Source organism: Alligator sinensis, unplaced genomic scaffold (assembly GCF_000455745.1).
Source record: "Alligator sinensis unplaced genomic scaffold, ASM45574v1 scaffold1086_3, whole genome shotgun sequence".
NCBI lineage: Eukaryota > Metazoa > Chordata > Crocodylia > Alligatoridae > Alligator > Alligator sinensis.
In genome coordinates, this window is record NW_005841975.1 from 2,564,566 (window position 1) to 2,578,673 (window position 14,108).

At 44.0% G+C, this 14,108-nt stretch overlaps 1 protein-coding gene across 6 annotated transcripts in view; it reads left to right on the forward strand.

Annotated features, from left to right (window-relative positions):
• Positions 1–2,877: 2,877 nt before the first annotated feature.
• SLCO2A1 (solute carrier organic anion transporter family member 2A1) overlaps positions 2,878–14,108 on the forward strand; it is a 100,761-nt gene continuing 89,530 nt past the window's right edge. Inside the window, exons 1-2 of one of the 6 annotated variants that reach the window (XM_006021017.3) lie at positions 2,878–2,993; positions 6,404–6,461. In XM_006021017.3, the coding sequence (XP_006021079.1) occupies positions 2,898–2,993; positions 6,404–6,461 (154 nt within the window). In that variant the 5' untranslated portion in view covers positions 2,878–2,897. Of the gene's footprint in view, positions 2,994–3,376; positions 3,395–5,830; positions 5,930–6,157; positions 6,293–6,403; positions 6,462–14,108 lie in introns of those variants that run through there. The other 5 variants (XM_006021020.3, XM_006021023.3, XM_006021019.3 and 2 more) reach the window with 5 other exon arrangements.

Below are 14,108 nucleotides of genomic sequence, written 5' to 3' on the forward strand. Positions count from 1 at the left end.
GAGAGGGAGGTATGTGACCCTGGAAATCTCCTTCTCTCTTTCCACCTTGTTTGTTTACATTGTAATCTCTTTGGGGCATGGACGTAAGTATATGAAGAACACCTGGTACAATGGAGCCCAATTCTTAGAGTCTCCAGGCATCAGTGTAGCGGACACAGTCATCACAGCTGGAAAAAGTATGTCAGCTGCTCTGCATTTGACTTTTATATTGTAGGATGTTTTTAAGAGCAAAAATGTATTTAATGGGTTTCATTAAGATGACGCCAATCACCCCCTCTGGAGAAGCAATGTGCAAGTCTATATAAGTGGAACAATAAAACAGGAAAAATATCCCATTCACATCATGCTTGTTTCTGCCCTGTATTGAAAAGAATGGTTCCAGGTTCCCCCCACCCCACCCCACCCCAGGGAGTACAATGACTTTTTAACCTTGGCAAGACTGGGTGAAGAGAGTCCATTCAAAATAATTGGAATCTAAACGAGGTGTTTTCATTAATCTGGGCTTCCAAAAAACACTGGGATGGCTTCCAGACCCACACTTCACAACAGCAAGAGTGGTTCGCAACCATAAGAGTGTTTAAGAGGTAGCTCGATTCTGTCTGATAAGAATCAAATGCAGGAGAAAAGATCTAAAATTAGGGGTCTTAACTTTAGCAGACAAAAGTCTTCCAAAATGTGACAGCTGGAAGCTGAAATCAGCAAAGTTCAATCTAAAAATAAAAAGCATATTTTTAACCTTGGAAAGCAATCAGTTGGACTAGTTCACAGAAAGAAGTGGTAAATTCTCTGTCCCCTGGAGTCTTTAGATGCAGCTTGAATGTCTCTCTAGACACATGCTCAGGCTTAAACTGAAGTTGTGGGGCTTGTTGTGAGGGGTCATGGGGAGGAAGTTCTCTGGTCTTTGTTATGGAGGAGATGAGATGACCATTGCCCAATAGGAACTGCCAGCCTGGCTGAGACCCCACATCCATCTAGTTGGTGATATGCCTGATAGTGGCTGATGCTGGCTCTTTGGAAGGGAGGCATAAGAACCCAAACATTAGTAGATGTGGGATAAATTGTCCCCTGCTTTAAACCTCACCCTGATCTTTAACAGCTGGGGATTAGCCTAGCCATCCTTTCCAGCTTTAAAATCTAGGAATCTAGGCTGGATAACTTTTTAAAATGTGAACACAGTAGTGATGCTACTGCTCTCTGCCTGCTCTCTTCACTGAACACCCTCTAGAGTACAACACCTACTTTACTGTACTCATATTATCAACTGACTACAAGGACAATGTCCTCCAGAGCAGCCTTGTGTGCCCATTCACTATCTTTCTTTGCAGCACGCACAGTTCAGTAGCCTTTTTCTTCCCTTCTCCCTCTTGAGCCTATGATACTCAGTTCCAAGTTGCTGTAAAGTCATTTCAGTTCTCTTCCCCTTTCCCTCCTTTTTTCCTCTTTTTCCCCCAGTAATTTTCCATTCTTTAGCAGCACAACTCATTGCTATCAATAAATGCAGTACTGCACACCTGATCTGAAAAGCCATTGAGCCTCCAAGTCCAAGCTCTGTACTTGAGCTAGGCATTTGATTGATTTTTAAGTCACTGCTTTCTAATTGCTGCAACTTTTTTTACTTCAGTGTAAGAGCTTTGACAAACCAAAGAGTGCCTTTCTCCCAAGTGTTGACTTTAAGCAGGTGGTAGGAAACAAATCCCAGGATGTTTTAAGCAATCTGGCTATATATCCCCCACTTCCCATGTGGGTTAGGTCCAACTACAAGATAAAAGGAGTCTTTCCTTTGAGTGTGATGGAAACTTGATGTGACTCCCCATCAGGTTTCATTTCCTTGGTTGCTTTTGTGGTATTACAATCCAGCCAGTTTTCTAGGTTTCTGTAGGAGTGACAAGACCTACATTTCTAACGTAATAAAACAATCAGGAAAGACCTCTTTGAAAAAAGGCAGATATTCCAGAATTAGCTGCCATTTACTCTATTTAGAGTCTAAACAGTATTCCTCATGCTTCAGTGGAATGAGGAAAGGTGTATCAGATCTTTCATTCCTCTTCTAGGAAAATTAATTCCTTTTAATTGCTCTAGGATGAAAAAGAAGTCACAGTTCTCTGTTTCTTACTTCCTGCCTTTGGGCAGGCCACTGGACTCGATGATCTTCCGAGGTCCCTTCCAGCCCTAATGTCTATGAAATCTATGAAAATCCTGTTGAAGCCTGGAAAAAGGTGGCATTTTCTGATCACTGCTATGACATTTGTCGACTTCTTTCAGGGTCAGAGATGCTAAAGATGGAAAGATATGTAGGAGGCCTCTGTCAATATGAAGTGCTTTACTATATGGCATGTTTTCCAGTTCCTTTTTTTTTTACAGTCTTGTTCTACTTGCTGACGTATCTAAGAGAAAATGCCACCTCTTGTAAATGATGACAGCAACTGATAACTGGAAACAGGGAATATTTCCTGTTCAGAGTCACAGCATAGTGTATCATTGCGGGGCAAATCTGAAAGAAGGCATTTCATAAATGCCTCGCCAGCTTTTGTTGCTTGGTGGTGTTTCTGGTCCTTGCGCCCTGGCCAAGTTCTGGGCTGTATTTGCTTTGATATTGTTGAACTTTCCTGTAATGTTGACTTAACCCTTCTTGTTTGACAACAGGATGTCCCTGTGAATGAGCAGCTGCATCTCAGTGGACCTTATCCTGTATAAATATTAATTGAACAAATCAAACCAAACCAAACACAGACTCGGAGGCACATAATCAGGAGGCTTCCCAACAATCAGCAGGGTGGGAGTCCCTAATCTCTGAGAAATAGCAGCTTCTGCTAGCATGCAGGAAACAGGGAGTGTCTCAAAATTACATACTCAGGGTCCAATTCTCTGCTACTTTCTTCCTACACTGGAAAGAGCTAATGGCAAGGAAGGGCTTTGCAAGGGTCCCTGCCCACTGGGTTCTGGGAAGCAGACAACAACACAGTGCAGCCCTCTTGGGGAGATGGAAAGTTTTGGTAAGAGAAATCTATTCAAGAGGGTGGTCAGGTGGGGAAGATTTAAATATTACTCTGTTTGCATGCCAGCTCTTTAGCCTGTCTCTCCTACAGTTGTCTGTTTTCATTCTCATATTTCTTGTTAGTTCAAACACAGCCATTCCAGGTTGACTGTCCTTCTTCTGGGTATTAACTGCCCATCTTCTTGTTTCCTTCCCTTGTAAGTGTATCAATAAGTGTGTTTTATAGACCACTGTGTGAATGGTCCTTTAGGAAGAGTGGTCAGCTCCTGTTCTGCTCACAACTAATGGTCTTCCTCTCTTAGCTCAAATGCTGGAAATCTCTGCTTTGCAGCTAGAAGTCCTGGGCTCACTCTTTGCTGAGGACCTGACCAGCAGAATCACTCTGTACAAATTTGTCCGGTATGTGAGTCATGCTGAGTTTCCTTTCTTGAGGGCATGAAGCTTGCACTTGTGGTATAAGGGCTGTTTTTTGGGCAGACGCATGCTGCCTTCTATAATCTAGTCCCAAATCTAAACACATAGGGCGCATCTACACATGCATTAATGTGCTTTAGTTAATGTGCATTAAATCTAGTACCTCGAATGTGAGGTACTAGGAAAATGCATATTAGCCTGTCTTGATGAGCATCAACTCAAGAGCACTCTTTTTAAGTGATACTTAATGTGCATTAGCTTATTTTAATATGCATTAAGTAAAAAGCATGTTTTTTTAAGTGATGCTTTAATGCACATTAAAATAGGTCAATGCATATTAAAGCACACGTGTAGATGTACCCAGCCTGCTTACAAGCCTTCTCTCCAGAAGACAGTGGCCATCTGGGAGATGATGTGTTTCCTACAGCCTGAAAGAAATGGGCTTTGCCTTCTAGGGCTGGTATCTCCTCACAACTCAGTGTGATGTCACAATTGCTCTAAACCAGCGATTGTATTCTAGGCACGTACTGTTGACACATGCCAAGGCCACATCAGACTTCTGAGCAGAGTGAACCAGACCAGCAGCATCTGATTCAGTCAGTATGAACCATTTCCCTGTGATCTGGGCTCGGGGGGAAAGTTAAGAAATCTGGGGGTGGACTGCTAACCCAATGTGAAGTGGTTCCCCTTTCTGTGGGCTTAGAGGAAAAGCAAAAGCAATGGGTGTGTGTTAAGAGAAGGGAAAACATGGGACTGAGTGGGAGGGAGCTTATTAACTAAGAGGGGTGAATGAGTTTCACACTCTTTTCTGCCATGGGGACTTTCTGTACCCAGTTCTGGAAAGGGTCTTTAGCTTTCTGTGAGCCTCAACGCTCATCTGCATTTTTTCCTATAGCTGCAGTAGCTGATGTGGGAGCACCTGGGAGGCTGGTGGGTGGCTGAGGAAATGATGACACTCTCAGCCCAGCTCCCACCCAGGACCAGTGCCCGTCCAGAGAAGAGGGCTATGTATCCTCTGCCCTGTGGGAGCGGAAGGAAGGGACCCCACTGCCAGGTCCCCAAAAATAACTAATGGACAGAAGGTCTGATACTGTATCAGCCTCTCTGGATGCATCTTGTGTCTTACAGAAGTGGGGAAAAATTGCCTCCAGATGTTCAGAGGGAGTCTAAGAAAGGGTAGCTTGAGTCTTAAAACAAAGCAGGCAAAGGAGGAAGGGCAACCTCCCAGTACTGGTACTTTACTAGTGCAGCCTGTGTACTCATATGAAGGTAGTAACCCTCCAATCACCAGTTGATCTTCATCCTCCAAGAAGAGATGGGCTCAATCTTCCAAGTTGTTTCCAGATTGTTTCCATCAAGAAGCATCTGCTTTACTGTCTCCTGTTATTTTGTGTTCACCATTTTGTCAGCAGTCCCCTGTTTTTCCCCTATGTTTCTCATTCCAGTGATAGTTTTGGTCATTTAATTTTTCTCCCAACCCTCTGTATCTTTGGGGCCATACCAAGTTATGTGTCTTAACTTGTCTTCTCTGTGGCTCTTTTGGTAGAGCAGTAATTTTATGGGCCAGATCCTTGCAAGAGTTTCTAAAGAATGTCTATAATCAGTTATATTGAGTTTCCATCAGCTTGGGGCACATAATCAGCTCATTCCTTTCTACTCCTACCATTTAGAAATTGAAAATGTTTCCCCATCCATACTGCTACTGCTTATTTGGTTCATTTTATCCCATTTTCATATAATGATATACCTGCAATCCTTTTCCATTTAGAGTCTTTCATTCCATGATCTGTTTGTTTGTGGCAAGATTACATAACTTTACCTTATTATTACCAAATGTAATAAAAAAAAAAAGAGTCCCCAGTGACCTTTATGGAGGCTTTGGTTCTTTTCCCTTTCCTAAGGGAGAAGTTATTGCTCTAAATGTTTGTACTAGTCTAGTAGTACTATTAGAGCTTTACCAAAGAGTGTTATAGCATGATCTATAAGGGGCTCTGATTTTGGATTAATCACTTTCCTTCTGGAAGGTGGCTCCACAGCTGAGACTGCCACTGAGCGTACATAGCTAAAGCTCCTGTGTGCTTCTCTACCTCCAAGGAGCACCACTTATCAGGGTAAATGGGAGAAGTAAAGCTCAAGAGTGAAGGCCTTAGCTTGGTAATAAAAGCTGACTGGGAGTCACTGGAGGGAAGCACAGTGCATGGTCTCTGTGCTGACAGCAGCTTAATTTGTGGAAGATGGGGAACTGCATTTTGCAGTGTGAGGCCCTGAGTACGTGAATGCATGCTCCACCTGCAAGATATCACATCTACCCAAAGAACCTTGTCTGCTCAACTGGCAGCACGCCTGTTGTTTTCACATTCTGCTTTGGCGAGTAATACATAATCCAGCCCAGAGGTAACAAGTGCATAAACCACCAGGCCCAAGTCCTTGTCCAGAAGGAAGGAGTGGCGTTTCCCAGCAGGAGGTAGAAGAAGGTGTACTTTGTCACTGATGATACTTAAACATCTCAGCGCAGTATTAGTAAGTGAGGATTAGTGCTGGAAGGGAGGAAGAAAAGGGTCCAACCAAAATACTTATTTAAAAAAAAAAGAAAAGAAAAGTTAAAGTGATTGTTTCAGGGGTGTTTGAGGTGGACACACACCACATCAGCCAGCTGAGGGTTAATGAGCTGCTCTGGGCTGAGTAGCCTCACCCTGTCACACCTGTAAGCAATGTCAGGTCTGAGGGCAGGATGAAGAGCCCAGCTGAGCTGAGTTGGAGAGGAGAGGGCATCTGTGCAGTCAGGAGCTGCTGGAATGACTGGTGACTGGGTGGGTCTCCTTGGAGAGGAATGAGGGTCTGATGCCTAGCCATGACTTTGGAGCTGTAGCTGAAGACTTGCCTGTGAGTACCAAGCTAGGCTGGGGCAGCCCAGAAGCTGTCTTCAAGAAGAGACTCCTGCCAGGACCTCATGGTGGTTCATTTGTGTTCAGTCTCCCTTTTGATCTCTTACAGGACATGAATTTGACAGATTCCTATAAATCTCTCCCAGCCAGACCTGTTATGAAACTAGGTGAGTTTGGTGCCCTGGGAGAAACCTCCACAATGGGGTGAAAGCTCACTTCCAAGAGAAACTGTTTTGGTTTGGACTTTCACTGATTTAAAGGGTGTTTGGGGAGTGTGGGGGTGTCTTCAATGGAAGAAAATGCCTAAATGAAAGGCTGTTTTGTGTTGCATGGAAAAACCTTAAAATCCAGAAAATGTTCAAAAAGGTTGAAAGTTTCCATTTTTATCTCTGGTTAACTCTGAGAACTTGATAAAGATGAGATGCATTCAGGGAAATGTTTTGGTGCTGCTGAAGTAGTTCCCCCCCCTTCTTTCTAATGGAAGGTTTTGGCCAAAAAGCTTCACCCAGATATATTCAGGACCTCAAACTTTGCACTGTGCTTAGAAAAATGGGTTAAAACACGGTGGAAGTGGAGGAGGTGCCATCCTGGCTAGCTTTCCCAAGCATTTCCCTCTTCTGAGTTGCACCCAAACTATGAATTTCTCCCAGTGACGGCTTCTGGTATGCTCGGTGAGATCTTAATAATGGCAATGGATGCACCTGTGGAAAATAGATAATTAACTAAATCACACTAGAATATTGTTGGGAGGATGGGGATGGGGAAGAGACTCCAAAGGTGAAGACCTTTGGAGGAAGTGGGGCAATTATCTTCTGCCTCTCTCTGTATCCTGTTAGACAGGAAACTATTGGCACAGCTACAGCAGTGCTCTATCCATGCTTGTGGTGTTCCAGGAATAGGTTAGGAGAAGCATAAGTCAGTATGAGCATGGAGGTATTGCCTGTAATCCCTAGCTATGAATCTGTCATCCTTCAGGAAGCCCCACTGAGATAACCATCAGGGAAAACTTAAAAAGAGCAGTAGTTTCTCATATGAGGATAGCATAACATCTCCTATCCCTGGCTATGGTGAGCTGTCTCCAGAAGGGGAAGCACTTGTGGTGCCTCTAGGTCTCTTCTATCTAAATTTAAACTACCATTGTTTTCTTGACAGCTTCATTGTGTGTGTGTGAGAGAGACAAAGTTATTAATAAACAGTTGAATGTGGTTTGAAGAAGCTGTCAAAAATGCTACTCGGCGGTAGTTGAATGGTCCAGAGGTGCTATATTGAGCTAGACATCTGACGGAGGAACCTCCACCCCGCTGCTGATCTGTCCAAGAGGAATATATTTATATTCCTTAATAATGGTTCTCTTAAGGAGCCCAGAGGAAAGGCAAGCAAAGGACAAGATGACCCATGTCTATTCCCATTTGACCACAGAGACGCCAATTAGCACTTCCCAGTCAAGAGACGCTGACAAAGCGGTGTTGGAGGAAAGATAAGGCAGAGACTGGCAGGCACTTTTCAAGAAGCTCTTCCCAGAAAGGGCTTGGAGTTTCTTGTTTCTGTGCCCCAAACCAGGAGTCATCCTTGAAAGGCAAGAAAAGTGAAGCCAGAGGTCAAACAACAGGAACAGACACTGAGGAAACGGTACCTAGCTTTAATTAAGTGCATTTTCAGGGATAACATGCCACTGAGCATGAGTCATGGATTTTTTTTTTCTTCCTTTCTTGGTGGTCAGTGAAGCGGAGATATGTGCCTTTGTTTGTTTCTTGTGTCTCTGGTGCCATGTACGGTCTGGCCTATGTTGACTGATGGGAGGATTTCTGATGTCCTCACTAAAATGAGGACGGTACTGGGAAACTATATGACCAAGAGCAGTGTCTTGGAGTCCCCGTCAATCGTGTTCCTAGGAATGTTGAGACGCTTTCATGGGCACAAAGGATGCAAAGAGTTTGACACCTAACTTTGCTGTGCCTGTAAAAGTTTCCTTCCTGGATCCACTGGTACCAGCCAAGTGCTGCTAAACATAGTTATTTCAGCTTGACTCCAGTTCCACCATGCAGGCTATGCTAGGAGAGGAGGAAGACTGTTCAGCAAACAAATGAAAGCCTCTTGCAAAACTACTATGCAAACCTAAATGTTACTCTTATTTTTTTTGCCAGATCCTAGTTGTGCTAAGGAACAGTGCAGGGAAATCTCATCCCATGGGCTCAGCCAGCCCTTTTTCCTTGGGGATAAAACGCCTAGTAGCACAGCAGCCCCAGACCAGATTAATAGACCTTGAAGGCTAAAAGAGTTCAATCTCTTCCATAATTCAGTCCAGAAGCTTTTGCCCTGTCATCCAGGCATCGAGTCTTTAACTCCTTTCTTGACTCTTGAAAGACTTTTGATTTAAAGGCTTGCATGAGGGAGACTCCATTGCATCTCTTAGTCATTAGACTGGCTTAGGATCTTCCCCATATAAATAGAGAGTAGTCTGAATTTTGAAAGCAGAAACTAGACAAGCACTGGAAAGCAAAATCTAAATGAGTAGTTGGTATGTCTTTATATGGCACTGCTTTAAACTAATATAAAGTGCCTTGTGAAGGCACATTGTGAATTTAACTTTACAACAGGAAAATCATTTCTTGGCATTGATCTCTCTTATTTATACTTTGGGGTTAAGTGACTGTCACTCTCATCAAAGCAGTTATAAATAAGTTGGACTTATTCCTTCACTTATTGACACTAAGCCTAAACTCACTTGATAATACTGGTTCCCTAGAAGGGAGGAACTGTGCTTCCTGGATGTGGTCCAAAGATGTGGTTTGTGAGTCATTCTAACCCTTGCCTCCACCACAGCAGCAATGATGGTCCCCAGAGGTCATAAACTGAAGCAGCTTGTCAGACTGAATACAGAGTTAGATGTACAACACCACAAAGGTGACTTTCAGCTAGACCTTGTGTTGTGACAACATTCCCAATCTTGTGTTGGGGTTAAGCACTCATGGATGCTAAAAATTTCAGTGCCTGGGCAATTCCCATGTGTGCGGTTTAAAATAACAGCAGCAACAATAGTAATAGTAATCACGATACCCTAGTAATATTAATGATGATGGTGTAATAATAAATAAAGCAAAATTTTAAAATGTCACGTCACATAAACTGTCCGGGAGACTGTGGTTTTGGCATTTCATGAGCATCAGACCCACTGCTCCTATACCTGACTGATCCTTACTCACCGGGAGTAGTACTTTACTTTCCATGGCCCAGCTGCAGGGAACAGGTAATGTTTTGCTGCTGGCACTTGCATGCAACCTTAGTGGGAGGACGCATGTACAAGTTATGCCACCATAAACTCTGGTGTGCACTTGCGGTGTCAGTTCCTCACTGGTAAATATGTCCTTACCTCGCTGTAAATGTAAAGTAGCTTTCCCATCCATGAAAGCAGCATAAGCTACTGCTCACTTCCACCAGGACAAGTGTGTGCACATGAACAGTTACTGGGTACCTGACTGACTTCAAGTTCACACTCTGCTTTGCCTTATTATAGAAAAATCAGGCTGGAAGGGACTGCTGGAGGTCATCTAATCCAATCCCCTACTTGAGGCAGGATCATCCCTATCCAAACCATCCCAAGCAAATCCTTGTCTAACCTGTTGCGACAGGGTTGCCTGTGTAGTTTTGGCAACCACAAAGCATAGCACCCTACCCTGCCACAAGTAAAGCAGGGGGACCGTGGTGGCCAAAGTCCTGCTGCTGCTGGGAGTGTTAAAATATACTCAAGATCCAAGGAAGAGGGGCCACTCTTCCCACTACAGAGGAGGGCAACCAAGTTGTTTGTGCACCTGTCTTACTTTGCTAGAAGTCCCCTTAAATAGCTTCAGTTTGAATAAAGAGCAAAGGAGTTGGTCTCAGCAAGTGGAATCCAGATTACAGCTGAATCCCTTAGCAGGTTAGGTACCTACAGACCTGTTAGTAGTTCACTGTAAGATACCTTCAGTCTGCCCTAAGAATGGAGAAATAAATCACAGTTAGTAGGGCTGGTAAGACCTTTTATTTAAAGCTTTTTTTCTGGCAAAAACAAAATGGACTTTGAGGGGAAAAAGTCAGTTGTGAAAAATGCCTCACTTCTTAAATTGTCAAAATATGTTCAAAGGGAAAACTTATGGGGTTTTTATTTTGAAATGATTCTTAATTTCTCATTTAAAATATCAAAATCTAAGTGAGATGGCTGAAAGAAAATTATTTTGACCCAAACTGAATCTTCCAGACTCAGATTTTGCCATAAAAATTCCAGACTCAGACTCTGTCCTAATTCAGGATGGCATTTCTTTTTGAAATTATCTAACTTTTTTCTGATACGAGGAATCTGTTGGCTGCCTAACTATATTGAAAATGGAATTGGCTCTTGAACACTCCCAAGTTGCTATTGTCTTGTTATCTGGAAATACTGCATTTTCCAAGTCTAAACAAAACTCTATTTATTTGTCTTGCCCTCCTCCAAGAAAATGTGGGTGCATATTAATCTTGGTTCTCTGCACTCTTTTTAGATATTTCTCACTGTCCTACTGTAGCAGGAATGGGTGGGATATTACCATGGAATGAGAACTTCTGTATTAGGTGCTGCCTTTATGTCCAGCCTCTGATGACTGCCTGGACATGAGTTGCCAATTTAGAACAATTGAGGAAAACTTTACTGGACCTAATCAGCCTCGTGTGCTCTCTCTCAAGCTGTGTGATTTAGGACTGAAGAGACAGGAAGTTTGGGGGTTGGGGGTTTTTTTTTGGGGGGTGCCTAAAGGTATTGCAACCTGCTTGAGGATTATGCATGCTAATACAGTGAGGCAGTATCGCTGTTTGTCTAGTGCAGGCACTGAATACAATAGTACCACATTTAATGCCCCAGAACACTCAGAATAATGGTATATTTTGCTTAAGTCTGAGTTGCCTGTAGTTGCATGTGACATTACAGTTTGAAGAGCCCTCTGATGTTGGGATCCAGTAGTCGTCCTGCTGCCAGAAGAAGGACTGTAGCTGGTGCAGTAACTCTGTTTTACGGTGAAGGCTGGACTTGGTGCCTGGAATGTCTCTTGGAAATATCACTCCTTGCTCCATCCAGAGCTGCACTTAATGCTGTCTGTCTGGGCCAAAGTCACAGCTCTGTGTGTTTCTTGTGGCTCACTCTTGGCCAGAGTTCTCCCATTCACTGGAACTACTGTGGAGCATGGATAGGGTTTCTGAACAGTTTTTCTTTCTCCTCCCCCTCCTGCCCATTTCTTTATGAAGATTTCCTCTGAACCTGTCTGTTTGCTCTGTGGTTCATTTCCCATGCAACTTTTCATCTCTGATCTACTGGTGTGGCCCAACTACTTCTTTCAACATGTATAGAAATGTCCCATGAAGGAACTGTACATCCAGGGGAGTTCTCTACCACAGCAGTCCTGGAACAAGAAGAGGTACCTTGGTCCAGTGGCTATGAGAGAGGTCTTCCGGGATGCCAAGTTAAAGTGAACACACTCCTTTTCTGGGCCTGTTATCATATCACCCTGGAGGTCTCTTTACTCTTCTGTACCTAGTTCCCTTCCTGCTCTCTATCCATTTAGATCTAGACCAGCAGTTCTCCAACCTATTGCTTATGACCACAAAAAATTATGCTTTCCAGTAGAAATGGGTCTCTTTAGGTAGACAGGGACAGCAAAGACTGGTGCCTGAGGCATGGTTACTTGCTCATTATTGTTGTCCATGGGTCAGTGCAGGTTGGGACCATGTCTTTAAGTAGATTACTTTCTCCCTGGCAGATCAGATCATTTTTTGCTGAAATAGATTAGTTTTGCATAAGTATATTTCCTATCAGAAATGTTGTTTCAAAATTCTCTGCAGGAAAATGTCAGTCTTGTCTCTGAGTTTCTATTAGTGAATCAGATTTACTATCCTTTGGGAAAGCTAAGATATAAAGGGTATGACCAGACCCCCACTTTGAGAGATGAGTGATATCAAAGGGATAAATGAGTGAAGTATTGCTTGTCTGCCTTGCCACAGTTGTGAGGGACAGACTGAGCTTGATAAGGTTTTAGGCAGGTCTGAGGGCAAGAGGTGTCATAGTCCAAAGTTTTTCTATGCAGAAGAAGTGGGTTGTAGGTCAAGAGCTGAGTACTGAGAAGAACATACTGGAGATGGGAAGAAGGGGGCTTCACTAGAGGAGCAGGGGGATGAAAAACATAAGCTGCCTTAAAAAGGTCCAGAAGCCACAATCAGGATAAATGAAAATCAAGAATTGGAAAGTTTCACAACTGGGGTTTTTGGTTTTTTTTTAGTCATTGTTTCCTTGGACCCTCCCAGAAAGCTTTTCCTACATTGCCAATGAGTCCAGTTGGGTGAAAGTCCTATGTTGGATGCTTTCACAGAGACACAACTGCCCCACCTTGGCCATGCCAATTTGTCTGCAAGGTTAGTAAAGCTTTTTTTGGACGAGTCGGAGGAAGGCCGTGGCTCCTGGGTAGAGGAGCCTGCAACCTGCTTGTGGGTTCTGCTGAAAGCGCGGTGGAATTTTCATGTTCCATGGAAAGCTTTTGTTCCACCGAACTGGCATCTTTTGTCAGACAGTGTCCCTTGGAAAACTTCTGAGCAGCTTTCCATTGGAAAATGTGTGTTTGCTGGACTCAAAGCATTCAGCAGCAATGTGGCCGTCCTGTCTGAGCCTCTGGAAACCTTCCGTCAGAAGCTTGCCTGCTTCTCTCCCTTGCCTGAGAGGAAGCCTGGTTGCCAAGCTGCAGGTTATAGGGTTTCTCCAAGGCTTGCCAGCCCAGTGGGTTGCCAAGCGACCTGGGACAGCTTATTTTCCTGCTAGCCAGCTCCCCTGCTCAACAGGCTACTTGGGAGCTAGGCTACTGGCTTCCTTGTGCATTTCTAGGCTACACAGGAGCTCATATGGTCCCCAGCTAGCCAGTTTTCCTGCTGTTGTGGCGTAGATGGGCATCTTGCCCATCAGACAGACTGCTGGCAAACCAGAAAAGCTCCGATTCAGTTCTCCCTGCACAGTATTGTTTTGGAACTCTTTCCTGTGGAATAAAAAAGATGATGTGTTTTGGTTTGGTTTTTTTTCCCCCCTCCTGATTCGGAATGAAAGAGGAAGGGAAACCAAAAATTTCACAACGTTTCATGGAAAGGGATTTCCATTTTCCAGCCAGCTCTGTTAACAAACGCCAAGCACCTGTCCTATGCCATGAGAGAGGAGCAGCGGGCACAATGACATTGGGCCTAAATCCTGAGAAGAAGGCTGTACAAAAAAACAAAGTGAAGAAGCTGTGTGATGCATGTGCTGGAACAAGCATGCTTTACTCTCTCTTTCCCCTGGCAGAGGCTTAAGCAGCAGAAACTGCTGTTGCCATACGTCCTCCATTTTTAATGTGCAAGCCTATCTCCAGCAACTGAAAAAAGGTATGTGTTGTATACAAGAAAACATGGTAGTTCACAGGATTCCTTTTTTATCTCCTCTGCTGTCTGGGTCTTGCAAACAAGGGTCACTTTCAAAGCGCTGTCAAGCAGCATGGAACAAACCTTGGTGGGTGCTGCCATCCTCCTAGAAATGGGCATAAATGCTGCTGCAAGCACATGTGGAGTTGTGCAGAAGCTCCAGAGCCAGGGCAAGGAGGGCACCTGAGGAGGAGGCTGGAGCTCTCTTCCTGGCCCAACTCCATTTGATGGGCTTTTGGGTTCATCTCACTAGCACTCGCAAGTGGGACTGGATTGTACTGCTGCAGACCTGGGGTGACCAGTGATGGTAACAAAACTTCATAACCCACAGGAATGTCAAAGCAAATGTGAAGACACTGGTCTCAGTGCCTGGGGCT